The following is a 13,707-nucleotide window of genomic DNA, read 5'->3' as shown; positions in this document are numbered from 1 at the left end:
AGGATCTAAAATATAGCTAAACTCAAGGAAGATAAGTCATTATCTTGGTTGAATTGAAGGGAGGTGGATCGTATTTTTAGCTAGTTAATCTAATAAAAATTATGTTTTTTATAGTATTTTGGGTCATTAAATTTGAGTTGATCAAATAAAAAAAATTATGTAGTTGTGATTTATATTAAAGAAAAAAAAGGAAGAAGAGAGCAAAACGTTTATATATATATATATATATAATATGCTTTTGATTGTAGGGCTTAAGTAACAGCTATGAAATCTGTTTCTTTCCTTTTGCTTTAGCAGTCAAGCCCTCGAAACAAAAGGAGTATATGAGAGAGAAGGTTCCTTAATCTTTAGAAAATCCAACTGGAATGTCTTTCTCTCTCTCTCTCTCTCTCTCTCTCTCACACACACACACACACACACTCACACACACACACACACACACACACACAAACCGCTTACAGTGGGCTGCTTAAATTGGCAAAGACTCTTAAAGGTGAGTGCCTAGCTCGGCTTGAGGGAGCCTTTTCCTTTTTCTCACTGACTTCGGTTAAAGTAAGAGACACAGAGAGCGATTTCAATGGTTGAAGCACCAGGCTTATACCTAAATTCCACAGCCATAGTTTCCTCTTCTCGGGCTCTTCCTCCACCAACTTCGTTCCTATCCCCTCTTACTACGAGTTTTCTTTTCCCTTAACGAATTTAAAACATTTGTACTTCTGTTTCGGAGATATTTCTCATCTGGGTTTCTTTTTTTTTTTTTCTTACTACTTTTTCGTCTGTTGAAAGTATCGAGGCTGTATAGTGCTCGTATATTTCCGTTCCACACACACACACACATATATAGTTGTTGAGTTAATTTTATGATTCTTGATTGAATCAACATCTGCAAGTCTTTCAAGTTGTTTTTCTTTGAATCTTATCTCAAAAGAAAGCCGTATATTATATGCATATTTTTGTTTTCAAGACAAATATTAAAGCTTATTCTTAATTAATAGCTATAATAAATATACGTGCTTTTCTTAACATGAGTTCATAAATCAAATTCATGATTTGTGCTGTATAGAAAGCTCGCAGGATATGAATAGCAAGCTGTTGTTTAAGTTTTTAAAAGTTAGGCTTGGGAGAAAGAAGATACATGTACACCTAGCATTAGCTGTCTGAGAAAGAAGCATGAGTACTAGGTGTAGCATGGCTTCCATCAGCAGCTCTGATCTCATCGATGCGAAGCTTGAAGAGCATCAGCTGTGTGGATCTAAGCAGTGTCCCGGTTGTGGACACAAGCTCGAAGGAAAGCCGGTAATTGATATGGATAATTTCCTCATAAATATTCTTTCCTTCTTTCCAAATAGATTTCGACACACAAGAATATTGCAAAGCAAAAATGACTAGCATGCTTTTTCTGTTTTATTCTGGGTTTTTTACCCTTTTAGCTTTTCTTTTTTTAGGTATTGATTAATCAATGTAATTGTAAATTAAAAAAAACTGTAATTTTCAAATTATTAAGTTGAGCTTTTGTTTTAACTTGGTTTTGATTAATTGGAGTTAATTTTCAGGACTGGTTAGGTCTACCAGCAGGAGTGAAATTTGATCCAACAGACCAAGAGCTGATAGAGCACCTTGAAGCAAAGGTAGAAGCCAAAGACATGAGGTCTCACCCTTTGATAGATGAGTTCATCCCTACAATAGAAGGGGAAGATGGGATTTGTTATACCCATCCTGAGAAACTACCAGGTCAAAACTCTCAGTTCTATCATCACCTTCCTCTCTCTTCATTGTTCAAAGTTGTTAGGTTTTGCCATATTATTATTATATCCCAAATTCATGAAAAAGAAAAACAAGAAACCTAGCTGATGATTTATTCATGTACGGCTTGTTATTGGGTGTTCTTGTAAATTTGCCATGACTTTGGAGGAGACTTGTATGTATCGTGTCTCAGTTTGTTGCACCTAAGTGAACCGAACCTTTTCTTCTTTTCATGCAGGAGTCACGAGAGATGGGCTCAGCAGGCATTTCTTCCACAGGCCTTCAAAAGCTTACACCACTGGAACAAGAAAAAGAAGAAAAATTCAAACCGAATGTGACTTGCAAGGTGGGGAAACAAGGTGGCACAAAACAGGCAAGACAAGGCCAGTCATGGTGAATGGCAAACAAAAAGGATGCAAGAAAATCCTAGTCCTCTACACCAATTTTGGCAAAAATCGAAGACCCGAAAAGACTAATTGGGTCATGCATCAGTACCACCTTGGTCAGCATGAAGAAGAGAAAGAAGGAGAGCTCGTGGTTTCTAAGATTTTCTATCAGACACAGCCAAGGCAATGCAATTACACTGATAGAGCTGCAAGCGTAGGTGAAGGAAGCAGTGAGCCTAACAGCAGAAGAGACGGTGGTAGTGTGAGTTGTTCTTCCAAGGAAATATCTCTTCATGGAGATGAAATCTCAGGAACTGGGACAGTTGCCTCGTCACTAACAAGTTACACCGCCATGGATATTCAACAAATGAAATCTGATCATTTTTGCTTTACTCCATTCAGGAAGGGCTTCGATGAGGTATATTTACTCATTCACAAACGCACACACGAACATACAAGTACTTCTTTCGTATATATTTATTCATCAAACAAGATTTGCAAATCCAAGGATATTGCATGTATTAATTATATAGTGCCTGTAAAAAATAAGGAATTGTATTCTAAATTATAAAATTTTATATAACGAAAAAATTGACATGACTGTAACGTCCTTGTTTCTATCATATTTCTCATGCAAGATAGATTAACGAAAGTAAAAGAAGAGGAATAATAAAAAAGGAAGAAGAAGAAATTTCTAGCTGGGTTTACTTAATCTTCTCATTTCATTGCTTGCAAATTCAGCATGAAAAACTCTTTAGACCTCACTTGATTATCTTTGTCAGCTAACTAAACCATCGAAGAAGAGACCGAATTGTAAGTTACAACGTGCATTAATGAGAATGAAACCAATATTCAAATTAAAACTGATAGAATGAGCAAAGGCATGTAAATAGAAAAGGTAAAGTAGGAACTAAAGCAGAAAGAAAAAATAATAAGAAAGATCCTGAGTCGAAGAGGTCTGAAAATAGACTAACTATCAAACTTCGTCATGGGGGTTGCAACCATTTCAGGTGGGGATAGGAGAGGCTTCAGTAGCAAGGGAAGCGTCAGCATCAGGCATATGCGATGAAATTCGAGAGCACCATCAGAGGCCACATCATGTGGCCCATGATCCCCATCAACAACAGACGCAGCAGCAGCAACACCACTACCACCACCACCAAACGGCGCATCACCAGTTTGCAAATACTGCGTTTCACTTCAGCACGCCTTCCCATCCCTTCTCACCCATCATCTCTCCACCTCCCCTCAATCACTCCATAATGCTTGATGAGGACCCCTATCATGTGTCCAGAATAATACTTCAAAACGAAATCCAGGTAAGTTGATCAACCTAATTACTAATCACATGTCCTCCAACTTTCTTTCAAATCTAATCACACACTATTAAATTGAATCAAATTCTTATATGACTATGATTAATTAGTCTTAACGTATCTCTTATTAACACTTAATTCCCATTTCTTTTATAGCAGTACTAGAATTTCACCATATGGAACACGAAATTTTAGAGTAAATGCACGTCTGTTAACATAAAGTTGTTAACCACAATGTCCAGGAAACTGTTCATCAAAACAAACATCTCTAGAGAATAATAATAATAATAAGACTGTGTACTTATATTAAGTTTGACCTGGTGCCGGAATGATATAGAGGGAAGAAAGTCGGTAGCCCAGGTGATATATAGAGAAGCCAGCTACCAACACTAGGACTCTTCCTCGTCCACCCTGGCCCTCCCCCTCCTCTAGTTCAATGAATAAATTTTCATTCTCAGAGATGGGAAACTCACTAACTTGTATTGTCTACTAAATTGGATGCAATAAACTGTCTTCTTTCTTTTTAAGGCTCTTCGAAGACATGATGATTAATCTTGAGGTTTTATTTATTTATTTATTGTGGATAAATGAATGCAGCAACAACAGCAGCAGCAGCATCATAAACTGGGAGGAAGGTCTGCATCCGGTTTGGAGGAACTCATAATGGGTTGCACTTCAAATGATGTAAAAGAAGTGAGTATGAACTTTTTGACCCTGAAATCCATGAGCCATGTTCCTCGTAGGAATTAAAAAGAACGAAGAAAGGGTGAGAAGGGATATTTTAAATAAAGAGAAAATAAATCTGATTGAAAACCATTTAATTTCGTTATTACCGGAGAAGATTACTGTTATTTTAAACTAAAGATACGGAACCGGAAACCTTATCTTTCTCTCTTTTGTCTTTTATTTTCCTTTTCCTTTCCTGTTTTGAGCTTTAAATATCATGCTTACAGTATGTATGTACGAGTAAAGAAATCGATAGCTAGCGTAGAGAGCACCCTTTTCTTTTTTATTATTACTTGACAGGGAAAGGTCCATTACAGATGTCGAAGATTTTAAAAGATTTACAGCGTAAATTGAAATCAAGAACACATATAAACTTACAGATTTACTACGGGTTGCTTTATTCCTGGCAGCATGCAAGGACTGCACCTTTCTTTGAAGTCACAAATTCTCAAACAATTTTAATATTTATTTATTTATTTTAAAAACTATAGTTTGGGACTTTACTCACGCCTCATATTGTCAAATTAAAAATTCTTGTAAAAGAGAAAATTAATATATATATATATATATATGTATGTATGTATGTATATATATATGTATGTATATATTTGCGTGCATTAATTTTGTATGTCAAATTTATTTTAAGAAAGCACATAAGAAAAAAAAGGAAAATGAAAATAAGAACTGAAGATTAAAATAAAAGGATGCGTGGGTCTAAAATAAGAAAGGTTGATGATAGCGACTTCAAAACTTTTATCATGCGTGTCCTCTCAAGGTAATACAGTATCAGACAAGCTTATTGTGGATGAGATTAAAAGGACAAAAGACGCAGCTTCATTTATTTGTTTTTAAGTGCATTTCCTGTTCAAACCAGAACCCTAGCTAGCAATTTCTCACATGTTTTCATTTTTATTGCAGGATTCTTCCATTGCAAACCCACAAGAGGCAGAGTGGTTGAAGTACTCTTCCTTCTGGCAAGACCCTGGCAACCAGGATCATCATGGGTAGAACCGAAGGAGAAACAAAACCCATACAGACACTATCATTATCGTCATCATCAGTACTTGAAGCTTCCCTGATATTCCTTTCTATAGGAGAACCAAGAGATCATCTTATGAGGTTGCTCTTTTACTTTATTTTCTCTTGGGCTGGGGCCTGCCTTATTATATTGAACCACCTATTCAACAGTCCATGTTGGCGAGAGAGAAAAGAAAAACAAAAGGGCACAAAAACGAAAAAAAAATAATAATAAAAAAAAGAAACCAAGAAAGGCTGCCCTCTAATAGTCTAATGACATATAGGAGAAACAAAGACCCAAAGCAAAATCTTCGCGCATGAAAATCATCACCATTTATGTGCCTATTCTTATTATTTTATTTTTTTAACTTCTCCAGTGTAAGTTCTTTTATTGTCATCTGAACAGAAATATATATATATATATATATATATATATATATATATATATAACGAATAGGTTGTGCAAATTACAGGAAAAACGTTGTTAATTTATTTTTCTTATTTCATCTTATAGTAAAATACGAATATATAGATTTTTTATAATCTCTTTTCTCAGCAATAAAAAGTTTGTCTGTGATTTCTTTATATTATCGGTTCCTATCCTTTTCCACTTCTTTATGTGCTTCAAGACAAGTTAAAAAGGACGTCTATTTATTTATTTAATAGAAATGGTTTTGTATTAGAATGAAAAACAAAACCCAGTAATGGAGAAATTTTATAGTTTTCAGGTAAGTATTAATATATTATTAGTTATTTTTTGAACTACTTTGAAAAATAAACATAGGAAAGGACAATTCTAAATTAAAATATTCTTATTAGGTCATGAATTATATTCTCTCTTCTCCTTATGTATGTCTCTTTAATTAAAATGTATCATATATAGTTATTAATAAGATATCACTAGTTACTTCTTGAATATTCTAATTTTTTTTGCAAAAGATGATCAAGAAAAATAACATTGATAGATTATATCTAGGTAAAAAGTCTCTATTTTTACTTGAGCTTTATTTTGCGAAACTATTTGTTACATTGTCTTTACATCTAAAATAAATATATAAAAATAAAATATATAGAATTGTGATTGTTCATCACAATGAAAGGAAAAAGAACTGAAATATACCATAAATAAGAAGAATTGGTTAAGCTTGGTTAAGATGGGAAAGTTGTTGATTGACTATAAAATTTAATGGGGCAATTAACAAAGAAGCCTTAAGTCATGATTGACCAAAAAGAAACAATCAACTAATATAGTATCAACTAAGGAATACTAAAAAAATATAATTTTATTTAAAATATGAATCAACAAAATAACTAATGAAAATACATATATTAGACTAGGCTTCATATGTGTATTAGTAGATGAGAAATTTGGCTTGTATTAGGATTTAGCAAGTCTCTTTGTTTAATACAAATATTTTTATAGGATTAACATTATTTATGGAAGTGGGATTCAAACACTATAATAATATAGATTGGGCTAGATACTACTATAAATGATGACCAGCTCCCTGTATTAAAATTCTTATAATTTTATTTTTTTAAAAGGGTTTTTTATTTATCTATTTATTTACTATTTTATTTATTTTCTATAGTTAAGTTTCTTGTAAACTCTTTCTCATTTGGAACATCTCTATCTTCTTTACATGGTAGTGTTTTTAGAGCAAATTACCTTATTAAGGGTTCAAGAATTAGAATAAATATTTTGTTTGATTAGAGATAATTGTTGATTCTTTATAAGCTCAATCCTAAGTATAGTTAATTAATTAGGAAAATAATAAATTGGTACATTTTTTAGGATTAAGATTAAGAATTTGTTCTAGAAGTCATTAAAACAAGTCTATAAAAAAAATTACTATAGATGAATAGTTAATATTGTTTTAGAATTAAGACAACAATAACACCTAGGAGGTAAATTAGGTGTTTCACTAATAATAATAAATATTACAATTAACTTCATTAAACACGATTAACTAATGATATAATTAAAATGCTTAAGTAAAGAGTATAAGGATATAAATTACAAACTTGGTTTTCAACGTAGTTTGACAATCCTACATCCACACTCAAGTACCAAACTGGTCTTGAGTATTACATTATTTACTAATCCAAGCCAAAGATTACAATGTCCTTTATAAAGTCTCACCAAGCCTTTTTTCATCACTTAAAGAAATACCTTCTTCAAGATATTTCATGTTGATGATATATCTCACCAGTGACTAAGAGTTTTTCACTTAAACTTTTGAAGTATTATAATTATTTGAAATTTAACAACACTCTAAAAAAATAAATAATATAATTGAATTTTATATCTCTATAGGTCACTTGATAACACTTCTAATATATAAAAGTGTTTAAGTATAGTGAATGCTAGAATTTGTACTCTTGTGCAAGAATATGAAGATTTTAATATATAATTATGATTATGATTTAGGAATGATGATTTAGAGTTATTTTTACTCTTAATATAGTTTTAATATAGTTTGTACATGATATATATTCAAATTATATGTTTGATTCTTCAATTAGACTAGCTATATATATGTTTTTAGCAAAAACTAAATGTTGTATAGCCGTTACAATTCCTCTAATAACTAAAATGGTCGATCTAGTTAGATTGGTCAAGTCTATTGGTTAGCTGGTTCCTACAGATTCCTAAGTGTTCATCCATGATGAACAAACGGTCCATCATTTCATTTGTCATGACCAAACAATCAAATAGTTTAACTTAAAATTCAGTTTTAAGCCTGGTAAAATTTGAACGGAGTAAATGCGTATCAATCCTATCACATATGTGTGGTGTCATGGCGATTTTCCTCTAGAGCAGGATTATCAAGAATGATGTGGGTGAAAAGAACAGGGAATGTTTGTCCTTTATTAGTAAAAAAGGAGAATGAGAGTCACCACCTAGTATTTTGATCACTAAGAACATTAATGGTCTATGAAAGTATAAGTAAGGGGATTGATTGCATAAGGAGAAAATGTATCACCCCCAACTATAAAAAAATACCTTTTCGTTTGTTCTAAGTCATGTTTTGTATTCGTTAGTCTATCTAAGGTTTTAAAAAAATCATCATTAGTAAGAAGATTCTTATCTCTTCAAGTTAAAACCTAGCTATTCTAAAAAATCCTATAAAAGTGTCTAAAGTTTAAGAAAAATCCTTATCGGTAAGGAGATTCTTATCTTACCATGTTAAAAATTAAACAATCAAAAACCTAAGAAAAAAATGATTTTTTATTTTATTTGAAATTTTTTTTCAAGTCCTAAAGGATAATTACAAACTTGTGATATCCATTAGCTATTATTTTGTTTTTGTATTTTTTAAAGTATTATGAAAATGTAATTTTTGTTTTATGTATAAAATATGCATGAAAATTTTAGAATTTGATCATATGCACACAAAATAAAATATATTTTTATATTTTTGAAATGAAGAAATGTTTTAGAAATTTTTGATATTTTTTAAAAATTTTATAAAAAATAAATATTTTTAATGCTAGATCTGTATCTTATAATATAATCTACAACCATGATATTAGGTGAAATGTTTGGAAAAATTTATGAGGGATCCATAAATAATTTTAAAATAATCCTTGATTTTTTTTTCAAATTATTTTAGATTTGTTTGGGGCCTATTTAGCAAAAAAAATACATTTTTTTCCTTAAATATAGCTGCCAAAATAGGCGTAATAGCATGTTTGCCCAAGAAAACCTTTATCAAAATACTTGCCAAACTAACAAGATCTAACTTAATTGACCTGATGCCAAACTAAATGGGTTGACCTGAAATCATTGGTTTGACTTCGAACCAAACCTAAAACTTTGATTTAACCAAAAAACAAACCCAAAATAAAGTAAATATTAAAAAAAAAACAGATTCAACTAAAATAACCAAATCAAACATAAAATTTCTTGAAGAAAAAAAATCAAACATACACAAGATAAAGAATACAATGAATGTTATTCGCGAACCTAGAAACAGTTACTCTTATCATTGGCCATATATAGCTAAACTAGAGGCATAAAAAGATTATAAATCATGCAAAGGTCAATAATCTAGTACTTATGCACTTTGATTATCACTAAGAAAATCATGATCTGGTTAGGGAAGGTTTCAATTTAAAATCAAAACTCTAAGATTAAAACCATGAACAACATGTTATTGAAGCAAAAAAAGTCTACAAAACTGGCTAGGGGTGTCATACAAAGTAGATAATGCAAAGAAATGAACCAAAATTAGTTCAAATCATGTTAACAACAATGTTTTCCTAAGAACACTACATATAAAAAAAAATACAAAAATGACTAGAAAACTAAAAATGGCAGATATACAATCAAACAAAAAAAATGCACTAAGAGTTTAGAAAACATACTAAACTTAGCAAACCACACTTAAAACAACTTTAACTATTAAAACAACAAAAACAAGGAATTAGAGGCAAAACAACAAGTATAATTTACGTTCTATATCACCACAAAAACATATTATAACATTGTTTCATAAGTCGTTTTTCATTTTCTTAACCATCAACAACATGTATTTGGCCTAGGCAATCCAAGAAAACACTAACAAAAGTCTAAGAATAACAAATGAGGTATAATGAACACTTATTGTATAAGATAACAATGGAAAGAGAGTGTGCTTATTAAGTTGCACCCCCTCATCAAAGTTCAAAACTTAGCTTATCTTAAGATGTTGCCTTCTTGGTACCTTTTTATTGAGATATTGTATATGTGGCAATATAGTTGTGTGTTTGAGAGGAGATAGAGAGCTCATTAACAAAAGGTGAGTATTAATGGCTTGGAAGGTAATCTTTATTGTTTTTTTTTTCCTTCCACTCTAGTATAACCTTTTGTATGAGTTTTTAAAGGGCCACTAAGATCCTTCTAGGTGTTATGAGTTAGACCATTCTCCTCCTTTGATGTAGAAAAATCAATCTAGGCTATTTATTAAGGCTAAAGGTCAGGCTTTGTAGTGTTTTAAAGTCAATAAAAAGGGCACATTAGCAAGCCTAGCTAGTTGGGGAGTAGGTTTTGGCTTCTTGTTGTGGTGCCTTTAATTTTGTAAAAGAGCTTTTATTTTTTTCGATGTAGAAGTACAACACACAGGGTATGAGGGGTATGTTCATTATCTTGTTTGGGAAAGAGATGAGCGTGATTTTAGTCTTGTAAAGTGGCAACAAAATCAACCTTCTCAAGATCTTTTGGGAGGAAGATTTGTAGTAAACAAATGACAAATCATCTAGCCTTTTTTTATTTCTGAATTTGAGAAAATTGACGGCTTGATTAGAAAGGGCTTCACCAGAGTTATTGATGAGCGTTTGCTTAAGTAAGTGACACGACTAAAAGATTGATGTCTGCTCCCAAGTGTAGGATGTCGAAGTAATAAATAATCCGGCAAGACCGGGATCGAACCGTAGGGAGGTTAATTGTACAAATTATAAACAACAATTATAAACAACAACAATAGTAACAATAACAACAACAATAATAATAGTAGAAATTATACTACTAATAATAGTAGTAGTAGTAGTAGTAGTAGTAGTAGTAGTAGTAGTAGTAGTAGTAGTAGTAGTAGTAGTAGTAGTAGTAGTAGTAGTAGTAGTAGTAGTAGTAGTAGTAGTAGTAGTAGTACTAATAATAATAATAATAATAATAATAATAATAATAATAATAAAGAAAAAGAAGGAGAAGAAGAAGAAGAAGATGAGAACTTTGAGATGGAATATTAATGTAACGATTAAACAATGATAATAACAAATGTCAAGGTTAGAGGTTCCACTAATGGTATATCAAACAAGTATAGTATAAACTCTTATTATTGAATTGGAAACCACACACAAAGGAGGTTCCAATCAGATTATATATTGTTAACATGATTACATTAGTCATCTTATTCAATTAATGCTAATACTTGTAAATCTCGTCAAGCATTCATGATTATAACTTATGTTAACAATAAATCAAGTTCCTTTCATAGCTCAGGTGTCGGTTATACCATACATTATGGGCTATGAAAGTGCCAAGCATTTGTTGTACCAAGTGTTATACAACATAAATCAAGATTAGTCATTTAACAAGCAAAGTATTAAAGAGTGAACAAGATAACAAATATAAAACATGTTAGTATCAAACATTAAAGTCCATATTAAGTTTACATTATACTTATTCTTACACCATTAGTGTAACCTTTTCACCTTGACATAATTAACTTAGCTAGACATAATGAAAGAAAGCAAAATAGATAAACAAAATAAGAACATAAAAGTTAACTAAGTAAAGGAAAGGAAATGAAAGGCATAAACTTAATATTAATGAAAACAAAGCATAAAAAATACAAAGAGAGAAAGGAAGAGCATGATCTTGATCTGGAAACCAAGATGCCTAAATGCATGGCAAATGCCTCCTTTTATAGGCCAAAATTGGGAACTATTGATTTGATGACTAATTGATAAGTGGGTGGCCAACTTTTGACTTGGTGACAATCTTTATCTTCTCTTGTTTGCCCAAAACGTCATTGATAACGTCAAAATTGGAGCCAGTTACATGAAAGTTGTAGGCAATTGTCTCAGCTTTCTTGTGTAAAACATTCAGCTCATTTGGACTTCTAGAACTCCAGATATGGCCAAAATACCGAACAGTGCTCGGGCTGGAAGACAGATTCGGGCTTCTTTGTTGTTGCTACAATTTGGACTTGATAATGGCCTTTTTAGATCTTGGGCTCCATATGAAAGTTGTAGTCCTATTTCTTACCTTTACATCCATATAAAGTAGACCTAAATCTTAGATTTACAGCTCCAGATATGACCCAATTACTGAACATTGTTCCGGTTTGGATTGCACTGACATCTCTTTTCTAAGTTTGGTCATCTCTTTGTCCTTCTAATTTAAGTTCTTAAAGTCATCAATTAATCCTTTCATTTATGTGATAGGCCTGCATTTAAAATGAACATTTACCATAAATTAAAGGTATCTTATATTATTAGATATATTATTATAAAACATGCTTTAGTTAAGGAGTTATTGATACTTCAAGTGCAAAATGATGATATAAAACCTTGATAAAAATACACTTTTAAGTATCAATCACACCCCCCAACTAGCTTATTACTAATCTCTAGTAATCAAAGCGTTAAAATAGAAAAATACTTTGCAAATTCCACAAAGCAAGGTAGTTATTATTGAACTTCCATTAATCTATCCAGATAAACAAACTCTCATTAAATTTATATACCTGCTCAATACCTCTTAACAAGATATTCATAAACCTTACTTTGTGCTCAATATATCAACACATAATTATGGGGCTTTTCTTGAAAGAAAACAAAATTTTTGTTCTAATATTTAAGGTTAACTTCCTTGGGTTGGGATTATTATTTTTGTCTTCTTCTTTTTTCTTCTTTTTTTTTTAATATATATATATATAATTTAAAACACCATGCATCTTTAACCCATGTAATGAGCTTTCAGCTAATGACTCCCATACCAGTTGGTCTTAGGGCATTAGGTGTTAAGACACCCCTACGAGCTTAGTAACTCGGGTCGCAGATACTGATATGAAGATAGTATAATGTTTGATTCCCTTAAGCTTTTCTCCTCAACCCATGTAACAAGCGTTGGGCCAATAGCTCCCAAGTCAGTTGACTTTAAAGTATTAGGTGTTAAAACACCCCTTCAGGCTTAATTGCTTAGGTTAGGGAGGCTATGAAACCAAACTTATCTACATTTTTATTATTATCATTTTTTTTTCTTTTTTTTTCTTTTTTTTAATTATATACTATCCCTTTTCTCTTAGTTGTTACCTTTAACAAAAGAACATAAATAATGTAATAATCCAATATGCAACCCACAATCATATGTTAAAGTGTGTGTATGTAAATTAAGGTTTAAGAATACATGTTAAATAAGTATATGAGCAAAATTAAGTGATAACAATGCGAGAGTTTGTAAATCTGAATATTTCAAGAAGCATTATGATAAACCTTGTTACGAATGATTACTAAAATGCATCTCAAGAGTTATAAAAAGTTCTCCTTACTCTACCATCATAGTAACAACAATTTTGCACATGCTTTATGAAATAGAAAACACAGTTAGTGTTTTTTTTTAGCTACTACCCCCTCCCCCCAACTAAAACAAGACATTGTCCTCAATGTTTAAAGGTAGAAAGATAGAGTATAGAACATATCACTTGAAATAACAAACACTGACAAACCTGGAACACACTGAAACAAATATAAGGAACAATAAAACACAATAATAAAAACAAAAGACACAAAAATTCATAAATGAAGGCTCAAATCCAATCTAAGCTTTTTACGGCTTTCCTTAGTTGACCAATCTATGCGACTCATGGAAGGATCAATTACAAGAATGAAAGATTGTAGTTGCTCAATCAATTGTTCAGCAGTAGCAACAGAGATTATGATTTGTCGTGTAGAAGATGTTAGAAATTCCTGTTCCACAGCATGATCAAGAAAAGACAACAACTTATCATAATAACCATTAACATTTAACAATC

The 13,707-nt window shown here is 31.5% G+C and overlaps 1 protein-coding gene across 1 annotated transcript; it reads left to right on the top strand.

Moving 5' to 3' along the window:
• The first annotated feature begins 445 nt into the window (after positions 1-445).
• Positions 446-5,435, top strand: LOC105117855 (uncharacterized). The gene is made up of 6 exons (XM_011015630.1): positions 446-1,296; positions 1,554-1,731; positions 1,982-2,547; positions 3,140-3,448; positions 4,043-4,138; positions 5,090-5,435. Exons 1-6 carry the CDS (start codon positions 1,171-1,173, stop codon positions 5,177-5,179), a joined length of 1,365 nt encoding a protein of 454 aa, XP_011013932.1. The 5' UTR covers positions 446-1,170; the 3' UTR covers positions 5,180-5,435.
• Positions 5,436-13,707: the final 8,272 nt, after the last annotated feature.

Source organism: Populus euphratica, unplaced genomic scaffold (genome assembly GCF_000495115.2).
Source record: "Populus euphratica unplaced genomic scaffold, PopEup_1.0 scaffold1572.1, whole genome shotgun sequence".
Classification (NCBI taxonomy): Eukaryota; Viridiplantae; Streptophyta; class Magnoliopsida; order Malpighiales; family Salicaceae; genus Populus; species Populus euphratica.
The sequence above is the reverse complement of the archived record's forward strand: the minus strand, read 5'-3'. Positions and strand labels throughout refer to the sequence as shown.